The sequence below is a fragment of the Oryzias latipes genome, chromosome 3 (assembly GCF_002234675.1).
Source record: "Oryzias latipes chromosome 3, ASM223467v1".
NCBI lineage: Eukaryota > Metazoa > Chordata > Actinopteri > Beloniformes > Adrianichthyidae > Oryzias > Oryzias latipes.
In genome coordinates, this window is record NC_019861.2 from 8,745,542 (window position 1) to 8,765,640 (window position 20,099).

The 20,099-nt window shown below is 39.2% G+C and overlaps 1 protein-coding gene across 3 annotated transcripts in view; it reads right to left on the minus strand.

Moving 5' to 3' along the window:
* The window catches only part of LOC101161541 (potassium voltage-gated channel subfamily KQT member 1), an 84,296-nt gene that overhangs the window by 10,995 nt on the left and 53,202 nt on the right, over positions 1–20,099 (minus strand). For all 3 annotated transcript variants that reach the window (XM_023952475.1, XM_011487602.3, XM_023952481.1), the window contains 3 exons: positions 16,006–16,062; positions 7,527–7,656; positions 1,609–1,684 (listed from right to left, as the gene is read on the minus strand). In XM_023952475.1, coding sequence (XP_023808243.1) covers positions 1,609–1,684; positions 7,527–7,656; positions 16,006–16,062 — 263 coding nt within the window. The remainder of the gene's footprint in view (positions 1–1,608; positions 1,685–7,526; positions 7,657–16,005; positions 16,063–20,099) is intronic.

Genomic DNA, 20,099 nt, shown 5'->3' on the forward strand with positions numbered 1-20,099 from the left:
TTGATTAAGTTGTCTGCCTTTTTAGGTTTCATTTCACAGAGTGGGGGCATTCTGTGTGCTGTTTAGTTATCAATTCATGTTGCACACGCTGCTCCTTAGTTTTGATTTACTGATCCATGGCTGCCATTAATTGAACAAGGGCAAAGATAACTGAGTGAGTGTATTCAGGAACTGAGTGAGCGAATTTGATATTTTACGACTGCATGGTTGCCATCTTAAATGAGCGGCGCTCCTGCGCTCGCCGGGTTTGCGCGCAGTGTTCAGGGGGTGTTTTCATCACTTGGGAGCGGCAAGAGAGTGCAGAGGGTTTTTTTGTGCCTTTTTTTTTTTAATCAAAGCCTCTAAAAAAATGAAAGCCCCGCTGCCTCGCCAGATTTGTCATACAAATTTCGGCCAATCAGATCAACCAGAAAGGTTATCGCCCCCAAGTGACAAACACACCCCCTGAACACTGTGTGCAAACCCAGCGAGCGCGCAGGAGCGCCGCTCAGTTAGGGTTGCAACTGTCCAGTTGTAAAATGTAAGATTCGCTCACTCAGTTACTGAATACACTCGCTCAGTTATCTTTACACTCGTTTAATTAATGGCATCCATGCAATGCCATACTGTCATTAAACAAGCTTCTACTTCTCCTTTTGTGCCCAAGCCTTTTTCTGCATCTGGGTTCTTGAACTCTAATCAATAACAAAAACCTATTATTTCACTTACTAAAGTGCCTTAGTCACGACTGCCCTGACTGGTGGACATGGGGCATCTGGGAGTGAAAAATGGGCAAACCTGTGTGCAGGTGACCTGGACATAATTTTAAGATAGGAAGTGAAGGTTCATGCATATTTTTTTCAATGCTGTGGGTCACTGGTTATAGCAAACACTTAAACAACACGTAAAGGTGAGTAAAGATGACGACACAGGCACCTCATTCGTATTTTAAAAAGATTTTCAAACCTCTGAATCCTATGCGCTACGCAGGGAGTCTGTTAGCACTGTTCTAGTGAAAGGTACGTGTTATGTGTGCGCACAGTGCACAGCCCTTGTGTGGAATCTGGCTGTTAGAAATGAGCAAATTAGCCAATCGGTGCACATCTTGTGCACAGCCTGTGCATGCAGCATTTACACGTGGTCACTGTACAACAGCATTACCCGTACTTCAAAAGTGCGTACAACCTTACGTTAGCCTCACAAATACCTCTCCGTACATTTCCACATGCACGACAAAAGTGTATTCCATTTTCATGTCGTACCTTAAGGTGGCCGCTTCCTTTCTGCGAACCTCATTGGGCACGGGCAACCCAAAAACCAGCCGCCCCTGTGCGTGTTAATGCCCGCAAGGATGCATGTGACTAAGGCTCAAGTAAGCGTGACGTAGGTGAGGTGTAAGGATTTTTACAAATTTTTCAACCCTTTAAATCCCTAGAAATACTTTACAATACATTTACCAAACGCCATACATTTACAACCCTCAGGAGAACAACTATGACCTTCTTCGGGCCCTGACAGCCCAGAAACCTGCAGCACGACCCCTGTACGATGCATGTGACGAAAAGCATTACCTATTCCCTCCAAAATATGACCTAACAATGCTTTTTTGTTTTGAAAATATATAGTTACCTGGAATTTTCTCTTGGCCACAAAATAACGCATTCTCTGGACCACTCGGATGGCTTTTCGGTGAGACTCTGTTAAACTGTGGAGAGATTGTAGCAAAAATCTTTTCACAATAGTTTTCTAAAAGGCAGTGCAATTTTTTGGTATAAAAAAAAAATAGGTAAAAAAAGAAAGAGATGCAGCACACAAAAAGGAGATGACCCTGTGAAAATATTTTAAGAAAAAGCAATCATCTGAGAGTCCTATATTGCTTTGAAAAATTGCAGCTCCATCAAAAAATGGCTGACACGGCTTTTATACTCAAACTCTCATCACTTTAGAGGAAAACACTTAGCATGTCTCTGCTTCACAATTACTGCTCAGTCTACATCAAAGCTTCTGCCTTCCGACTTGTCTTTCTGTGGATGTTGCCACGGTGACGGATGGTAAGAGAAATGAAGCCCAATCTTTTATTGTATTTTTTTAGGGGAGTCTTTTGAAAACACACAGAGAACTGAGTGATTTTGAGGCATTTAGCCTCAATTATTAGGTTCTGAGAACTGTTGAATAGCAGTTACTTATCATGGTCATTTACTCTGAAAAAGCAGCAAATGAGTGAGTTAGGAAATCCCAGAGCTTCTGCGGAGACAGATCTGTTGTGTACCTTCAAAAGGCAAAGGAAAGGTTCTTTTTTTAGACTACATTGGGTCAAATTCACACAGAATGCCGAGCAGCTATATGGTTTCAAAGATGAAAGGAATATTGTACTGAAATGACAAAAAAAAAAAAAAAAAAAGCAAAAAGGCAAAAAAAACATATGTTACACACTGTAGGGTGCACAGATTATGTGGTGCACCATTAAAGAACTGTCTATTTTTGAATTTCTGTCACATATTAGCAGGGCACTAAATCAACTCCTTGGGTTACGAGCCGGGGGTGGCCGGTAACATCAAAGCCTACCAACCAAATTTGATTTCTACTAGCAAAACATTACATAATTTATGAATTTTAAAGACGCTCATTCTCGTTTATTAAGTTTGGGTTGATGATTATTCTCTCACAAAATCAAAACTAATTATTTAGAATTTTTCTTTTATTTTTTCCAAAAGTGTCATGTCTAGAAAAACATGCATACAGTTTATTGAAAAATGTGCAACATTTTGCATTATTGTGTGTGTTCTTGCAGATCATTGTGTTGCAGTTGTGAATTTAAGTCATTTCAAAAAGTTACAATGACATGGAGCATGACGTGTTGAGGTCAGTGTGAGCAAATGCTAGAGATTCCATGAATGCACCTCCTGCTGTGGCAAATGTGATGATTAAATCTGTGCAATAAAGTCAGAATTAAATGTTTAAACAGACTCTGGGTTGATTGTTTGTGGTAGCCGAGTGGGGAGGAAGCAGACGCTGTTGAGAGTTTGAGTCCCCTGTCAGAGCTGATGAACAAAGTCTCACCTGCCAAAGTGGCAACTGGGACTGTTTTTCTACCCGCCAAACTGAAGTTTTTCTCGTGTTTGTCAGGGGAGCGGTTGTAAATTTAGAGCTCTGTATATAAGGGACACCGAACTACTGTATGAAGCGCATTAGGCGAGACAAAAGAGTCAGACTTTATTAACACCATTCACAGTATCTCTAGAACTTGTTTGTAACATGCTACATACAGACATGTTGGTGATTTTACAACACTACACCAGGGATGGGCAAACTACAGCCTGTTAAACTGTTTAATCTGGTTTGTCAATCTGGAATACTAGAAATCATATTGATAATCCCTATTAATGTTTAATTTTCCCTGTAATTCTGGTGTCTCCCCATAGATGCTGCACTACAAATACATTTACCTCTTGACAATCTTAATATTTAAAAGTTTCATTGTGTCACGAATTATATGCAAAAGAGCATAAAACGTGGGCTTTTCTTAAAACCTTGAATAGGGTTGATGACCCCTGTCCCAGATAGATTGTCGCAGGGCCCATGGAGCTGCAGCAAACGCACTCGCCGTGCCGGCCTCAGGCGGCCAGACAGAGAGCTGCTGCGCTTCGGGGAGGCAGCCTGAACTATATACCATTTTTCTTGTTTTCATTGAGACAATAATAAAAAGATCCTCAAGATTTCTTCTTGTTTTTATTTTTCCCCTCTTGGGTTAATGCGGGACAGTGAGCCTTTAAACGGAGTCGCAGAGAGACGGAAACACAGCGGAAGCGGCCGTCGTTCAGACGCAGCCCTCGCAGCGGGAGTGCAGTTCATCATCCTGGGAGAGTCTGTGAGTGATCTCATGAACTCAGACATGGATGTTTTAGTGGAGCCCTTTAGAAGAAACATCGTCCGTGTCTTTCATGCAGTGTGAATGAAATATGCACAGACACCGCTTTATGTAGTGATCATGCTAAAAACATTTGGCAGTAGCTCCTCCCACATGCGTCTGGGGCTTCGAGCCATGAACACTTTTTGGACAGGCGGCGAGCAGAGAATTTGGCCGACGTGCATTTGACGTCGCGAATTGCGTTCGGTGTGAACGCATCACAACAACTAGAGGGATTCTAACATCTGAGGGAGCGTAAATGCCTGCTCAGTGTGAGGAATTACAACAGAAATCTGATGCCTACAGGCTGTTTGGAAATCTCTGAAGGACTTCAATTGTCCCTATCAGTAAATACATCTATTTTTCATAACTTCATTGTATAGTACATTGAGGTGGCTTTTGTTGTGCTTCACAAAAAGGAACTTAAATGGAATTGTAGCCTCACTTTGTTAAAACTCACTTTCCAGAAAGGAAACTACACAACCTTCAGGGAGCTGTTCTTATATTTAAACCAGTGTTGGAAGCTTGTAGACCGGATTAAAAAGAGAGAAACAAACATAAAGCTGTGCTATCACAAGATTTTAAAAAGAAACTGAAACGGCCTAGTTCATTTTGAGGTCAGACACAGAATCGCTGACTCGCTTTGAACTTATCCAGCGTTTCCCTTTAGTAGGTTCATAAATCTATAATTAGTGGATATGCTCCAAAAGGTTTTTATTTTTTTTCTTTAAAGCTTTGTCTAACTAACAGTTTTCTTGTCATATAAACGTTCTCCAGGAACAAGGAAGTAACCTTGATTCTTCAGCAATTATGTAATCGATGCATTCAAGTGGTCTTCTGATGTTTCAGTTGTGTTTAACATGTTCTCTCTCACACACAAACACAGACACAAAAACACATTTTGCTCTTCCTCCTCAATGAATAATGTTGCTGGTCTTTATTTATTTATTTATTTTTACATTTTTTACATCCTTCCTGACACAACCCTGTATTTTATTTTCCGGGCTGGGGACCAACCTAGACTTGGGCCCTTCTGTGGGTAAATAGTCAGGCAGTACCGCGAAAGGTCTTGCCCAAAGACCCACCTCAAGGCCCACACCGGATGAAGTTTCTCAATGAATAAAGTAAATATGTTATTGTGTTTTTTAATGAGGTGATGATGGTCTAGATCAGGGGTAGGAAGTCTGTAGTAGGAACAGGAAGTCTGGGTAGATTGTAGGCCACCAAAAATAAAAAATAAAACAAAAATGAAAAAAGAATCTATTAAAAAAAACTGTCATCAAATCATTAAGTACAACATTTGTATGTAGGGCGACCAATCAAAGATCCTCTGCTACATACGTCATTCCACATGCCTGCTATGCTACACTAAAGGCCCGTACACACCGGGACGAATATTCGCCAGCGTTTTTCGCCACATTTTTTGTGTTCACACCCAGGCGATTTTCGCTGACGATGAGCCGAGTGAACATGCAATTTCATTCCCTGACATTAAATGGTGCTTAATGTAAAACAGAAATACCCCTGTACACAAGGTGGTGCTGCGCAACTTTACGCTTCTTAAAGTCGCTTTTCACTCAGAAGAAGAGAGCAAGTATTTATGCCCTTGTCAGAATCAAACAAAGAAAACATGAATATTTCCAGCACCAGTAGCTCCAGCTCCAGTTCCAGTGATGAAGAAATTATTGTTCTGTAGAATGATGAAAGACGGCGGAAAGACGTCGATTTTGGGTACATCCCATAGTTACGAGAAGGGAAGAACTTGGGGAGTTTTATCGACTGGTACAAGAGCTGAAAATGTATCATGAGGGTTTTCGGGGATATTTTAGAATGTCTGTCAGTGAGTGCATCTTCTTCGTCTTATTTCTTCGCGGCAGTGTAGACGCTACTTGGCGTATATCTTCTTCGCCGTGACGTATGTGTGCTCAGCAAGACAGTTTTGTGTTTGAGCGCCCCCAAGTTGTGTTTTACTGTAACTTCAGAAGCTCCAGACACGTGTGCAAAAGCGCCATTCTCATTGGTCGAATAGTTTTTGACGCGGTGCGTCAAACCAAAAAAACGAACCCGAAGCGTTTTTTTAAAATGACGCTTTTACGCGTTGCATTTTTCGCGTCGGTGTGCACACTCACATTGGTGCCCTTTGTTTAGTCACGAGGCGTTAAACGTCGGCGAATATCGCGCGCGAAATTCGTCCCGGTGTGTACGGGCCTTAAGAGCTACACTCTGCTAATGGATATGAAGATTTTCTTCCTCCTAAACTAAAGACGTGAGAGTTCAGTGACCGACTTCTGACGGTGATTTTAGCTGCTAATGAGCCTCATTTTCCATCACTCTTTTCAAGAAGTGGTACACCTAAAATGTAATTTATACTTAAATAAGTATAAGCGTAATTCCAAACCACCGGTACTGGTCGCGTATAGAGCAAGTTACTGGAAAGATATATTACATCTCATATCTTGTAGCACTACGGAATACAATTTACCTCATTTTCTAATTTAAATTTTTTCACCTCTGTATTGTCTGCTTCTGTTTAGTGGACGAACACACCACTTTCTCCTCTGCCTCATCGTCTACCTGCGGGTTTACGGATGCAGCCAGTGTCTGAACGAGCTGTCCTTCATGTTTAAAATCAACGCAGGAGACAATCGCATCGCTTGAACAGCATAAAAGCCACCCAGAAGTTCAGCGCAGTTATCGCAGACAGTCGCAACAAAGTTGCGATGGCTGATCGCTGTGAAGCATAAACCCGGCTTCAGTGGCGCCTCTGTATAAGTCGCCCTACGGCCAAACTATGTAAAAAAAGAAAACATGACTAGTACGCAGAAAAATACGGTACAAATGAAAAGTTGTAGCTCACATGATGAACAGTTGTGAGCACCTCTCATCTAAATTATCAACGCATTGACAAATTAGGCTGAATTTTGTTCTTCTCACATATTTAAATGAATTTTTCTGCACCTTTTTGTTTTAATTCTCTCAAAAAGTCAAAAGTTTGGGTGTGTTCAGATTCCTGTTCATTGTGGAATAGTATAACAGGAAAGTGAGCTTGGGGATGTTTGTCATTTAGCTGTAAATAATATGAAAATTCTCCAGTCCCCCCCCAAAAAAGAAGCTCATCAATAAATCTGTCAAAGATTGGTGTGAATGTCATGCTGAGCAGAATCCATGATGCTGGTATTTGATGTGGCCTCGCTCCGTGAGAGCAGCTGCTCGCATCGTCTGAAGTCAGTGGAGCAGTCGTCTTCGCCAAAGTGCCGCCGCATGCCGCTCTCACTCCGCATCATTACACCGTCGTTTAGAAAGCAAGTCCCACGGGTCAGAACTGTCGCTCCATTTGTTTCACTTACTGTGCACTTACATTACACTGCAGTTACTTAACACTCATTTCCTCATATCAGCCTCAGACTCCGGCTGTACAAAAGCCTCCAAAAGCACGAGCCAGTCTCCTTATTAGAGAGTCATGAGCCCTCTGGGTTTGGCACATTAGAAAGGTTAATTACAAATAGCAGAAGATGCATGCAGACCTTCTCGCGCCTTCTCATTAAAATTTACTTGCCGCATTTGTGCCCATAAATAGAGTGTTTAATGCTCCATTTGTGTGTAATGCAACTTCATTGCATTTCATCAGCAGTAAACTCACTGTGATATTGAGCTGGCAGGAGACAGTTCAGTGTCTCGTTCAGACTCCAGCTCCAGGTCGTCTGCAAAGCTGCAGTTTCTCCGGATGGGGGTCATGGAGTGGACATCCAAGATGCCGGCGTTTCTCTTAACTGCGCCGAAAAAAAAACAACCGCAAACACACATATGTCATTTCAATAAGTAACATGACGTTAATTCTTTGCTTTGAAATGAGCTGAGATAAAATTTTACCGGCTCTAAAACAACTTCAGGCAACATTTTTGAATTTAAAGATCACCCGATCCGTTCCCAGTGGTCTTTTGATAAGGATTATAATATATTTAGCCAAAATCTAAAAAGCTATAGTATATATTGCCCTGCGACAGATTGGCGACATGTCCAGGGTGTCCCCTGCCTTCGCCCACAAGTGGGCGGGATAGGCTCCAGCAGCCCCGTGACCACGTAAGGGACAAAACGGAAAAAGGTGAAATGAAATATAGGATATATTTTCTCTGACTTATGGGCTGGACTGTTGGTGTGGAGTAAACCTGTCTCCCCTTCCCCTAGTTGCTGAGAGCTCTATGTTTACACTCTCTCGCTAGCCTCGCACCCCCAACCTGACGTTACCGGTAACACAAAATGCTCTGGATGCATCAGAATGGAGCAGAGCAGGGCAGGGGCTTGTAAAAATACAACCCTTTTTCAAAGTGCATTTTTTTTTATCTAAGTTCTCCATCACCACCTAAAACAGAATTTTTATTGGAGTGGGTCTGTAACTCCAATGTAAGCAGTTTTAGAATCTGCTCTTTTTCCATCATTTCCTACAGATTTCTTTTGCACATGATCACAAATTTTTCCTGCAGGTACCATTTGTGTGGGACCATCAGTTTTTTTATATCAAGAGAAAAAAAATCCATGCACTGTTTACTAAAAAACGTGTGGACTTTTATTGTTATTCTCATAAAATGAAAAGCTTTTTATCTTATTTGTAATGAAACGTTCCTATTTAGGCCTCGGCATCTGCCTCCAACAAATCTGGGGTAAAGTTTTTTCATATACCTATTTTGTAAAACCCTTTGCTAAATAACTAAATGTAGAGTGGGAATGTGTGTTGTAGGTTGAAATCCTCTGTTAATGGAAATTAGTGACATCTAAATGAATGTAATGTTCCCTCACAGTCTCACTGTTTCAGATATTTTTTAGTTAAAAATATTTAACTAAAAAATAATATTTTTTTAGTTAAAAATATTTAATTAAAAAATAATATTTTTTTAGTTAAAAATATTTAACTAAAAAATAACAATTTAATAATTTTGTTTTGTTTTTTTAAACATCACACTGTACTCTGCGCTCTGATTGGCTGTTGGCCATGTCAATCAATCTCCTTTGTGCTGTGTCTACTGTATGGAATATGTTCCGTTTGCCGCAAATGCATAAATCCTTAATGACCATCAAATGTTTGTTTTCAACCTAAAATACTAAACTCATTTTTCTGCGACGGTTTGAACTTTAAAAGTTTAAACAAGAAAAAAGTTTGAAATTCCTAATGTCTGTGTGAGAAAAGTGTGTAGTGAGGGTTTTTACCGCCTTAAAACACCTGTAATCCTACTTTTTGCATGTTATTTTTAGAATGTAACTCCCACAACAAAAGACAAACCACCATAAAAGTATTTGTTCTTCACCAAAAAGAAGAAGAAAAAAATCCTTTAAACAGATATTTCCCAGAATGATGTTTCAATGCTGTTTTTCTCAGGGACCTTCCCAGAAGGCTGAGCATCACAATAAAGCTGGTCTACAGAGATACTGATGGAGTCTAATCCTCACTCTAAGACTACATTCACAGATTTTGGAGGAAAAACAGCTCTTTGTGTTTAATGATTGGTCTCCTTTGCTCTCGTCTCATTCTTCTGAAACTCCTAGAATGTTTAAGAGGCTCAACTACCGTGTTTATCAGCCTGCAAGCTCCACCAGAGTATCATTCACAGTTTCCAAAAAATGCATAACAAGGAAGAAAAAAAAATTAAAAATATGTTGCACTTTTGGGAGACATTTATTTCACAAAAAACAAAAACAAACATTTAATCTTGAAGGGAAATTTATAATAACAGATTAGATATAGTTTATAGATGGAATATCTGCACGTTTCACTACCATAACACTTATTTTACTTCTTGAAATTAGGGGAATCTATTATGTTTGTGCAACATTTGAACAATTATTCTGATAACCGCAATGAACACGCTAACACGTCAACTAAACTCTTCATACCACTTTAAATGACTAAATCTGTTGAATTCTTCATCGTCTCTGTCACTTTGGATCAATGAAATGCATCTTCAACGCGTTAAACGTGCATTGTTGCACATGCATTTAGGATATGGTGTTTACACACTGGACTGTCGCTACCCGATGATACTAGTGCTTGGCTGCCGTTGGAAGAGATCTGGTGTGAAATGTTCATTTATTCATTCATCTTCCAAAGCCGTTTTTTCCCTTTCGGGAATTTCACAGGGCTGCCAAAGCCTATCCCGGGAACTTGTGGGTGATGGCAGGTAACACCCTGAACAGGTCGCCAGTCTGTCACAGGGCCACAATTACACACCCATGCACACTCACATTCACTCCTATGGACAATTTAAAGAAACCAATTAACCCACAAAGCATGTTTTTGGCCGGAGTCCGTGGAGAAAGTACGCATGCACGGGAAGAACATGCAAAGTCCACACAGAAAGGTCCCCCCTTGATGTTCTGTTTCAGGTCCCCCAGCCGGGACTTAAACCTAACCAGAACGCTAACCACTGCACCACCATGCAGCCGGTGTGACATGTTAAAGCGGTATAAATCGAAATAATTTTGCTCCAGGCATGTATGAAAAACTTGGTGTCATAGAATTCGGGACCGGACACAAACCGCAAATATTTGTTTCTCTTCCATGATCAATTTTCAGGATTCTGTTGGCACATTCGTAAATAAAAGGGACGTCACTACAAAACCTGGGTTCCTGATAGTTTAAAGGAAAGTTTGGACTTGGTACAACTTTCAATGCACGTTTATTGGTCCCACGTTTTGTACGTAAAGCCTGAAAAATACCGGAAAAAACAAACAGAATAGAGATGCGTGAACATGAAAGCCCAAAACATGCATGTGTATAGACTTTTCATTGAAAGTGGACACTTGAAAGCACACTGCCGAGCCAGGTGATCAACGTAGTTTAAGACTAAGAAGAATAAGCTTCTTCTTCTACGATGCTGTCAGTAGCAAATTCTAATGCACAAACAATGCCCTCTAGTGGTTGTTGCTATTTATTTATTTATTTTTTTAAATCACACAAAAATTCGCACCTGAGTACATGTATGCAAAAAAATATAAAAAATAAAATAACTGCAAATATTTTGCTCTACAGATATATAACTGGATAATCTTTCTACTGTATTTTCTTGAATACAAGCTGCTACTTTTTTCCTTGTTTTTGAACCATGCCGCTTCTGAAAAAGGTGCAGATATTCTGTAGATTTTTCTGGGCGCTCTAACCGGAATTAGAATCAAAGAATCGAAGAATCGAATTAAAATTCGAATCAAAAATAAGACAGATGAAATATCAATGCAAAGACGAATAGTGTAGGTTACTTTTTCCTGAGCAGATAGAACACGCACGACAAATACCTATCTGGTAATTAAATTGACTTGTGGTTCCAAATACAGGAGAAACGAAGGTAAATAAATACTATTTTTCTCTTAGTTCTGTTCCGTTTTAATCAACAAAGTTGCTGCCCTGTCAGAAGGTACTATTTGGAAAGAATCTGTTCAGGTACATACATGTACGAAATCGTTTTGAACATGCAGTAAATCTCTAATTTTCAACATAGATTTCTGTGGCTTATAGCCCGGTGCAGCTTTATTTATTTATTTATTTATTTATTTATTTATTTATTTATTTATTTATTTATTTATTTATTTATTTATTTATTTATTTATTTATTTATTTATTTATTTATTTATTTATATATATATATATATATATATATATATATATATATATATATATATATATATATATATATATATATATATATATATATATATATATATATATATATATATATATATATATATATATATATATATATATATATATATATATATATATATATTTTATAATGCGGATGCAGCTTATATAAAGGTCCGCATAGTCCAGATAGTAGAGTACTTTTTACACCGTCATCCAGCACAGTTTGAAAATGTGACCAAGCATCCACAGCTCAGGGTGAACCTTACGTAAACCATCTGTCCGAACATCTTTACTATTTCCTTGAAAATGGATTTAAGTGTTCTCTTATGTGCCTATTCTGATGTGTGCAACTCAGCACCTTCTCATTAAACTCTGTCCCCCTGTTCTTTACCACAGAACTGAAGCAAACACACTTTGTCCTGTGTCCCTATGTACTTATGCAGAGGAAGGAGGACGCCATCATTCACCAGCAGTGAATAATCCTCTAACGTACATGTCATACATCATCCCAAACATTAGGGAAGCAAACAATTGAAGCAACGATGTTTGCTTATCTGTCACTTCAAGCATTTTGTGATTCAAATAGCTATTATTTTTTAACTGCTGGCAATTAGGGTTCCACTATAAAACATTTAGTGGCTTCAGTGAGCTGAAACGCTATTTTTTGTAATGAGTTTTTATTACTTTATTCTAACACATAATATCCATCTTTGTGTTGTTCCTTTGGCTTTTTGTCTAGCAGAACAATAACCCTTTTTTTTTTTTACACAATGTTACTAATTTCAGTAGTCTGGTAAAGCATTCAGGATTTCTTTGTTTTATGCTAATATTCTTTGTGATTTATTCCGTTTTTTCCTGCAAAAGTCACTTAAGCAAAGCAGAAGTAAATGGAAGAAGCTAAAAAATGTGTTTTCAAATGTATTTTAATCGTCTCCCCTGCCCCCCTGCGTGTGGCTGTTGCCTGCCCATGCTGCAACAGTTTCCCCCTCGCCCCGCTCTGCCCCCTGCAAAATGTTACTGCTGGATGGCTCAGGAGCTTCACCCAGTGTGGGTCCTTGGGTACGACCCTTCGCGCTACTGCCTATGGCCACAAGGAGACCCCAGTTTGAGTCTTCCTGTGCCGGTCCCCAGCCCGGATAAAAATACAGAGTTGTGTCAGGAAAGGCATCCGATGTAAAAATCTCTGCCAAACCATCTGTTTGGTAGCTGATTCCCGTTGGGGGATATGTCGAGATATGTCGAGGAGAACAACAACATTTTGAACACTTATACATGATTCTATTGTGTTGCTAGGTGAATCCTTCTACTTTATGAAATGAACTGAAAAACAAACCAAACATTGGCTTTTCCTTTTATCATTGGCTCTAGTTGAGATGTTCTCAGCCAAATTCACTCTACAAGCTGATCATGTTCTAAATCATTGATTTTTAAAAAACATTTGTGTTGTTTTTTTCCTCTCTAAAAATGTGTAACCTTTTGAAGCCAGTACAAACGTACTTAAACCACATTTAGAAACATTCAGGTAAAGGGAAAAGCAGTGCTTTTCGGCACATTCCTTCAGAAGTCGCCACAACGGATCCTAATGATGACGCTTATTATTACATTATTACTCCATTTGCCACAAGAAACACAAAACAAATAAAACACTAAATAATACAACTAAAAATAAAAGCATTTATGATAGTACAAGTATAAAAAACAATGACAAAGTTAACAGGTATCATAAATAAATAAAAAAAAAGACAAAAGCCATTGCCGACTAAAAAATTTGAAAGGATTAAAAAAGGCGACCATACCAAAACCTCCAAATAGGAGACTGGTATCTAAAAGTGCTGTACCTTACATTGGTGAAAGTTAAAATGATGGTGTGCAGTTAGTTGTTAATACAAGAAATTTTAAGATTGTCAGAACATGAATAAAACCTGCGTGCAAGCATGTCAGCCTGAGCACAGAAAATACACCGTTGTCTGAGGATATCATCATCATCATCATCATTTACTACTAGAACTTCTGCTACATTTTTACCTTTACCGTTGCATTTTTTTATCTAGTTGTGTTTAAATATTCCTATATCTACCTCATAGTACTTTCTTTTTATTTTTTTACCCTCTCCTGTTTTACTCCTTTAAACTTTTTTCATATCTTTCTAGTTTGCACGAGAGCACGAGCCACCGAAGCCAAATTCCTTGTACATGAACTGTACTTGGCCAATAAAGTTGATTCTCATTCTGATCTGAAAGTTTATCATTGATGATATGATAAAGATATTTCACTTTGTGACAGACGTCAAGCTCAGAATCAGAACATTTAAAAGCAGGAAAATTAATGTAACATCCTTTTTTACGACAAATCATTACGGCACTTTTACTGGATTTGTACAAAATATCATTTTTCAAACCAAATTCAGAACCAACGTTTAAATGTTGTGGCAATCCGGAGCTGCTGGGGCTAAAAACAACTACATCATCTGCATATATCAGATGATTTAATTGAAAACCACCAACCATGATCAGCTTTCACGGATTTGGTTTTGGCAGAGATTTTTACACCTGCCCCCTCCCTTCCTGACACAACCCTGTATGTTATTCGGGGGGACTGGGGACTGGGACTAGGAGACCCAGACATGGTCCCCCTTGTGGCTACCTTGTCTTGCCTACGGACCCACATTGGAGCTCATCTTGCCCCCTGGGAAACGAATCCTGGTTTCCCATGGGCCTGTCCAACACGAGGCCAACTGAGTCATCCAGCCGCCGTAAACGGACAGCAGCGACCGTACTGAAAAGTTTCAGGATACTGCAGCAGATCAAGCGGGTGTGGCGGGCTACAGCTTCAGACTGAGGCTTCTGTTGCTGCATGAAGCAATTCTGTCTGCTGCACATAGATATGCAGTAACCAAGTTCCTCCAATGCACGTTAACACAGTCACACGGTAGCCTCTAATTAACAGCTTACCCTCCTGTACCAATGATGATTTTAAGAAGTGTTTGCTAACAGTTTCAATATTTAATTTAGGGGAAATTGACTGAAAGTATAGTTTTCTTCTAACTGGAGTTCTAACTAATTCTAACAGTTTTCATTTATCATGTCTCAGTAAATTCATTTTGCGATTCCCAATGGTTACTTTTTAAAGTTAAAAGCACCTGACAAAATATTCAGGTTTTTCAAAACAAAATGCAATCCATTTAAGCTGATGTTTGCTTCTTTTACGGAAAATTCCACAAGCGCATTCAAAATTCTTGACACATTTAGTGTTTTGCTCGTATTTATTAATGGTGTCAGTGTGTTCAGACAATGCTGTACTTAAGAGAAGCCCCACTGTGAGTATGCGCTTGACTCCTTTGTGATGTAAAGGAGCCCCTATGCCAAGTTATATTTCAGTTTTTGCTCACTTGTTGGCAGACGTTTGTGTAAAATAGAAACTCGAGCGTTATGTTAACCAAGAAAAGCCCATTTTCTGCAGAGCTTCCAGAAATGTTGCAGATTATCCAAACCTCAAGTGTTTAGAAATGACAGCAGTTAGACAAGTGTGATAGAGCAGGTTCTGAAATCCGATGTGTTGAAAAAGAAAGGTGTGAAGTGACTTCAAGCAGAATGGTCCCGATTTCTGCTGTTGGCTTGCAGGGATGTAAAACGGCATCCTCTGTCAAACAGAGAAATGATCAAGTACAGAGCACCGAAGACGGCCTGTGAAGGAATACCAAATACACTGCCCTGTCATTTAAATGGAACAGAGACTGAAAATGTTTGATCAGCTAGTCTGCGTTCAAAGCAGGACTTGAGAAGTTAAAGACCCACTCAGAAGGAAATGCTGTTTTTGCTGTTATTAAGATGTTCTTGTGGCTTCTTTCTGATGATAGAGAACATATATAAATGTTCCCCCTTTGTCTCTCTCCACCAGTTAGGTGGTGGGAGGTGTGAAAGGGGTGGGGGCTCTATTTGAATTTTGGTGCTTGTTTTTATTTTATTTATTTATTTTTGTGTGAAGCACTTTGTGTTATGTTTTTTTTGGAAAAGTGCTATATAAATACAGTTGAATTTAAAATATGAAGAAAATTATGCTTAAAATTGCATTTCCGAGGATTTCTTTATTCCAATCGTTGTAAATCAGAAGAAGATGAAAAACTGCTGTTTGAAAAAGAGGCTGGATAGCTCCAACATTGCTCGACATTTTTTTTTTGCACAGGTAATGTTAAGTTGGAGGTGTGAAGGGCTGAAAGGGCAGTGTAAACAGAGAGCTCTCAGTGATGAACTGGAAGGGGGGTGGAGTTCCTCTGCGCCAACAGTCCCACCCACAACTCGGAGGTGAATTCCTAATGAACTCCTGACGCTCTGCAGAAACTATGTCCAAGAGAAGGATTTATTTAATGTTGGCAAAAAAAACGGCACAATCGTGATTCAAAGACCACTGGGGACGCTTTTTGGAGAGGGGACTTTAAGCCATGTGACAGAAGAGCAGAGAACAACCAAAATAGCTCCTCTGTGGATGAAGTTACCTGCAGGTGATGAGCTTAACTGAAAGGAAGACAGAGATGTCCACGACTGCTGGCAATCTGGAACAGACAAGGGAGAGCACAAAAACAACCATGAACACAGAGCTAAAACCTTTGCAATTTTAGAACAGGTCCCCATTAAAAAACAAAAAACAAAAAAATGGTCTCATGCTTTAAAAAGAGAATGATAAAGCGGACAGCACTAAAAAAATGTTGAGAATAACAGAAAACAGACTGCTGAGTGAGAGAAGAGCAAGACTGTAGCACGAAAAAGGTTGAATAAATCCCATAAGAGCCCTTTCCAAAATATCAATTCAAATGGGAAAAAAAAGTCAAATAGAAGTTTCTTGGATTTTTGTTGTTGACATCTTCAGTTCCTAAAAAGTGACTCTTCAAGCTCCAAGGACAACAATTTAAAGGCAGGTCCTACAAAAATCTAAAAGGTCAATGTTACCTGACAACCGTGAGCAGCTGAGGACATCACTGCAGTTAGTCAATACGAGCCCACACCACATGTGTCAGCTCAGTTCAATATATGAGGAGCACAGAATGCTTTATGCAGATGACAGATGTGCAGCCTCAGTTTAGCTTCAAACCCAACACTGAATCACAGTAAAAGATGACGGGAGACGGCGCATCATTTCTATCAGTCTGTCCAAGTAGGACATTTTAAATACAGCTGTTCTGCAAGAGAACAGACTGCAGAGCAAAACTGTCTGAATGTCGGTGGCTCTGCTGCAGTCAGCCATCTCAGCAGCAGCTTTTAATGTTAACATGTGTTGCAAAAGAAAAATAAGAAGTTATATAATTTGCCACAACAAAGAGGCCCATCCAATTAGATGTGTTATGGACATGCTAAAAGTATTTTTCCTTTCAAACACACTGTCCTTTCAGAACCCCTTTATTGTACACCCGTGATCTGAAAACCCATTAATGTCCTGAATGCACTGATGCCAATAAAAGGCTAAGATTTGTTGTTTGAAGAAATCCTAAACAGAAAACTAGAGATCTGAGAACATCAGACCCTACATCACTCTTTTAAATGGGCACTCATGTTATTAAGAAACATATTAAAATATTAGACGGAGAGAATAAAATGAACCTTTAAGAAAGAAATACAAATTTTATTCCATCTGCTAACACCCACTAACACATTATGTCCAAAAAAAATAATAATAATTAAAGGCCCGAGCAGCGTTGTATGGGCCACAGGGGCCACCCGCTTTTGCCCTCTACCCCATGCATGAAAGAAATTAATGAATAAAAAGACGTTTTTCAAAATGGCAGCTTTTCTGTTCGTTTTATCTCCATAGAAACTATTTTAGGTTTTGTGGCCTGGGGGTGACGAACAGGTCTATGTAGATTTTAGAAGAATCAGCAAAAGTATTTTTTTCAATTTTCATGGCAACGAAGGTTTTTGTGAACCATGCCCACATTCCTAATATGTTCTCATTGTATGTCGTATCATTGCATTCAGCTTAAGCCAACAAGTCATGTGTTCAATTTTTTAAATATTACAGTAAAGACCAACATGTTTTTTTCTGAGTGACTTTCCAATGATGCTCGATGAGTATGAAGGCGATAGATCGAATCTCTAAGAGGAGTTTGTTCTAAAGGTACATTTTCGGGAACAGGGGGGTTCCTAGATGGCGGCCTCTTCCCAAAGTCAAAGGTCAACAGAACTTCGGTTGTGGTAGTAGACTTAACATGGTTTGTGTGCGCACTTCTTTTAAAAACCGCTCAAACAAACGTTTTTCACCATCTTGTACAAAATTGGGAAAATCTCATACTTAGCCACAAAATGGCTGCAGAACTGTAGGAGCTATCCCATAATAATTTCAATCCGTTGGATATGTTCCCCAACACGTGTTTTCGTTTCATTACTTGATTAAAAACAAAAAAAAAAGCGAGCTCTATCAAAATTGTGACGCCATTCATTTTTCTGGCCGTTTTTTCCGCAGTGATGTCATCATCACCTAGAGGTCATTCCCTACAGGTGAAAGATTCATTTTCCCCAGGTACTGGGGGGCATGCAGATTTTGGTGAGTTTTTGAGCATGTGTCAAATGTTTTGCTCAAAGGTACAGTAAAAAAAGAATTGTAAAAACAGTCCAGGTCCAGAACTGCTGCGGGACATCATAAAGACTTGAAAACATTTCATTTTCAAAACTGCAGCAACCATTTTTTTTTTTGCGTGATTTCTTCCAACAAAACAAAAGTGATGCAACACTGTGGCAAATAGCTGCTGTTTCACAGCTCCCTAACAAAAAAAAGGAACAGTGGAGGCATAAAATTCCAAATTAAAGGAATCCTCAGTTGCAACATGGCATGTGTTGTTTCTGGTAGTTCTCAGAACTCAGTCTCAGAAGAAATCATGTAAAATGGCACATTTCACATAAGAGAGCAGCAGGCAGGGGAGTCGATGGGGAGTCGAGCCATAAACAGCCTCACTTGCAATTCCTCATCAAGAGCGCACACTGGCTAATTTATTAGATATACCTGTTTTTACTGCTTGGAGGTGCAAATATGCTAATCAAAAAATGCTGACATCAGCGTTTTGTTCCATTTAGACATGCATGGATGGCACATCCCAGATTGTGGAGCAGTGGGTGAGAAAAAAGATGTTTTTCCTACACACTGAATAGATACAAAAGCTTAAAGACTTACTTTGACGAAAATGGTGTTTTTAATGTGTTCTTGTGGTGTTTTTGTGAGGATGGAGGACAAACAGAAAGAAAATCAACCTTAAAATCAAACATTTTACAAAGGAATAGCTTAAATGGCCACATAAACATCAATAAACTTAAACATTAAACATTTTTCTTAAAATGTTAAGTGGTAATTTATGGCTCTCGCTGAGTTTCGGTCAGTAAGACCCCAATAGCTGTTCCAGTGTTAAAGGTTGCAGACCCCCTTGTGTAAACAGAGAGCTCTCAACACATGAGAGGGGCGTGGTAGTTCCGCGCCAACAGTCCCGCCCACAACTACTGTCACTTAGCAGGAACTATGACCTAGAAAGCAACATCTTTTTTTTTTACTTTAAAAATGACAATCTCAATTAAAAGGACCACTGGGAAAGCTTTTATAATAGATCAAAAGGTGATCGAAGTGGAAATTTAAGCACTTGAGACAGAAAATAAAAAAGCATTTATAATATCATCAACACCTTAACACAAAATAGTAGAAATCAATCAGCATCTTTCATCCTTTTCAATGTTTCTTCCTTTTTTTTTTTTTACACAATTAAAAATTGAAGAGCTGCCCAACATGAAAGCTGATAAAGACAGAGTCCTGACGTGGCGTCAGGACCTGGCCATGTGTTTGTGAGTCTGTGTGCAGCACATGTAGTTTTTTGCTCCTGCTTTATTTCCTGCAGTCTATCTCGGCTCCACACACATCGGGGAGCTTTTGTTGCTGCTGGTCGTTACCCAGAATGATGAAAATCCTTGTGACACTGGCAGACATGCGGGGCGGCTCATTACTTGGGCAAGAAGAACATTCTATTCCACTTTATTTTGACATCCTAATTTCTTGACTTGCTGGCTGTTGATAGGCCGGTCCTGGGACTTACTGCTACCATTCTTTTTTTGGCAATGGAGTATCAGAGCATTTCTTCTTATTTTTCAAACTATGCCAAACTCTGATTTGATATAAATTTTGTAGAAAATGTTTAGAAAGGAAACAAATTTGAATTGGAAGAAGAGATAAATCTACTGGGGTGACCTGAATCCATAAACATATGTAATCATTTTTTAAACTTATATCAACCTTGATTTAGTTTTTTAACTGTTTTAATAAGCTCCTTACAGTGATACCTTCCTATATAGTGTCAAATTATATTTTTAGAAGTCAGAAATTAATGGTGGTGCATTGTGGGGGAAATGATGATCGAAAGTTGCAGGTGCCCCCAAAAATAGTTTAGCCTTTGGCTGCTGGGTCCCTTTGAAATGCCCCTCGTCCCATCCCAAATTTGCAGCTAGGACAAAGTGTGAGAAAATTAATTGCTTAGGTTACGAAGGATGACATGTATAGGGGTCTGTGGGAATAGCATAAAAACACACAATTATATTACTTGGGTCCAGTGGACCTGAACACCTC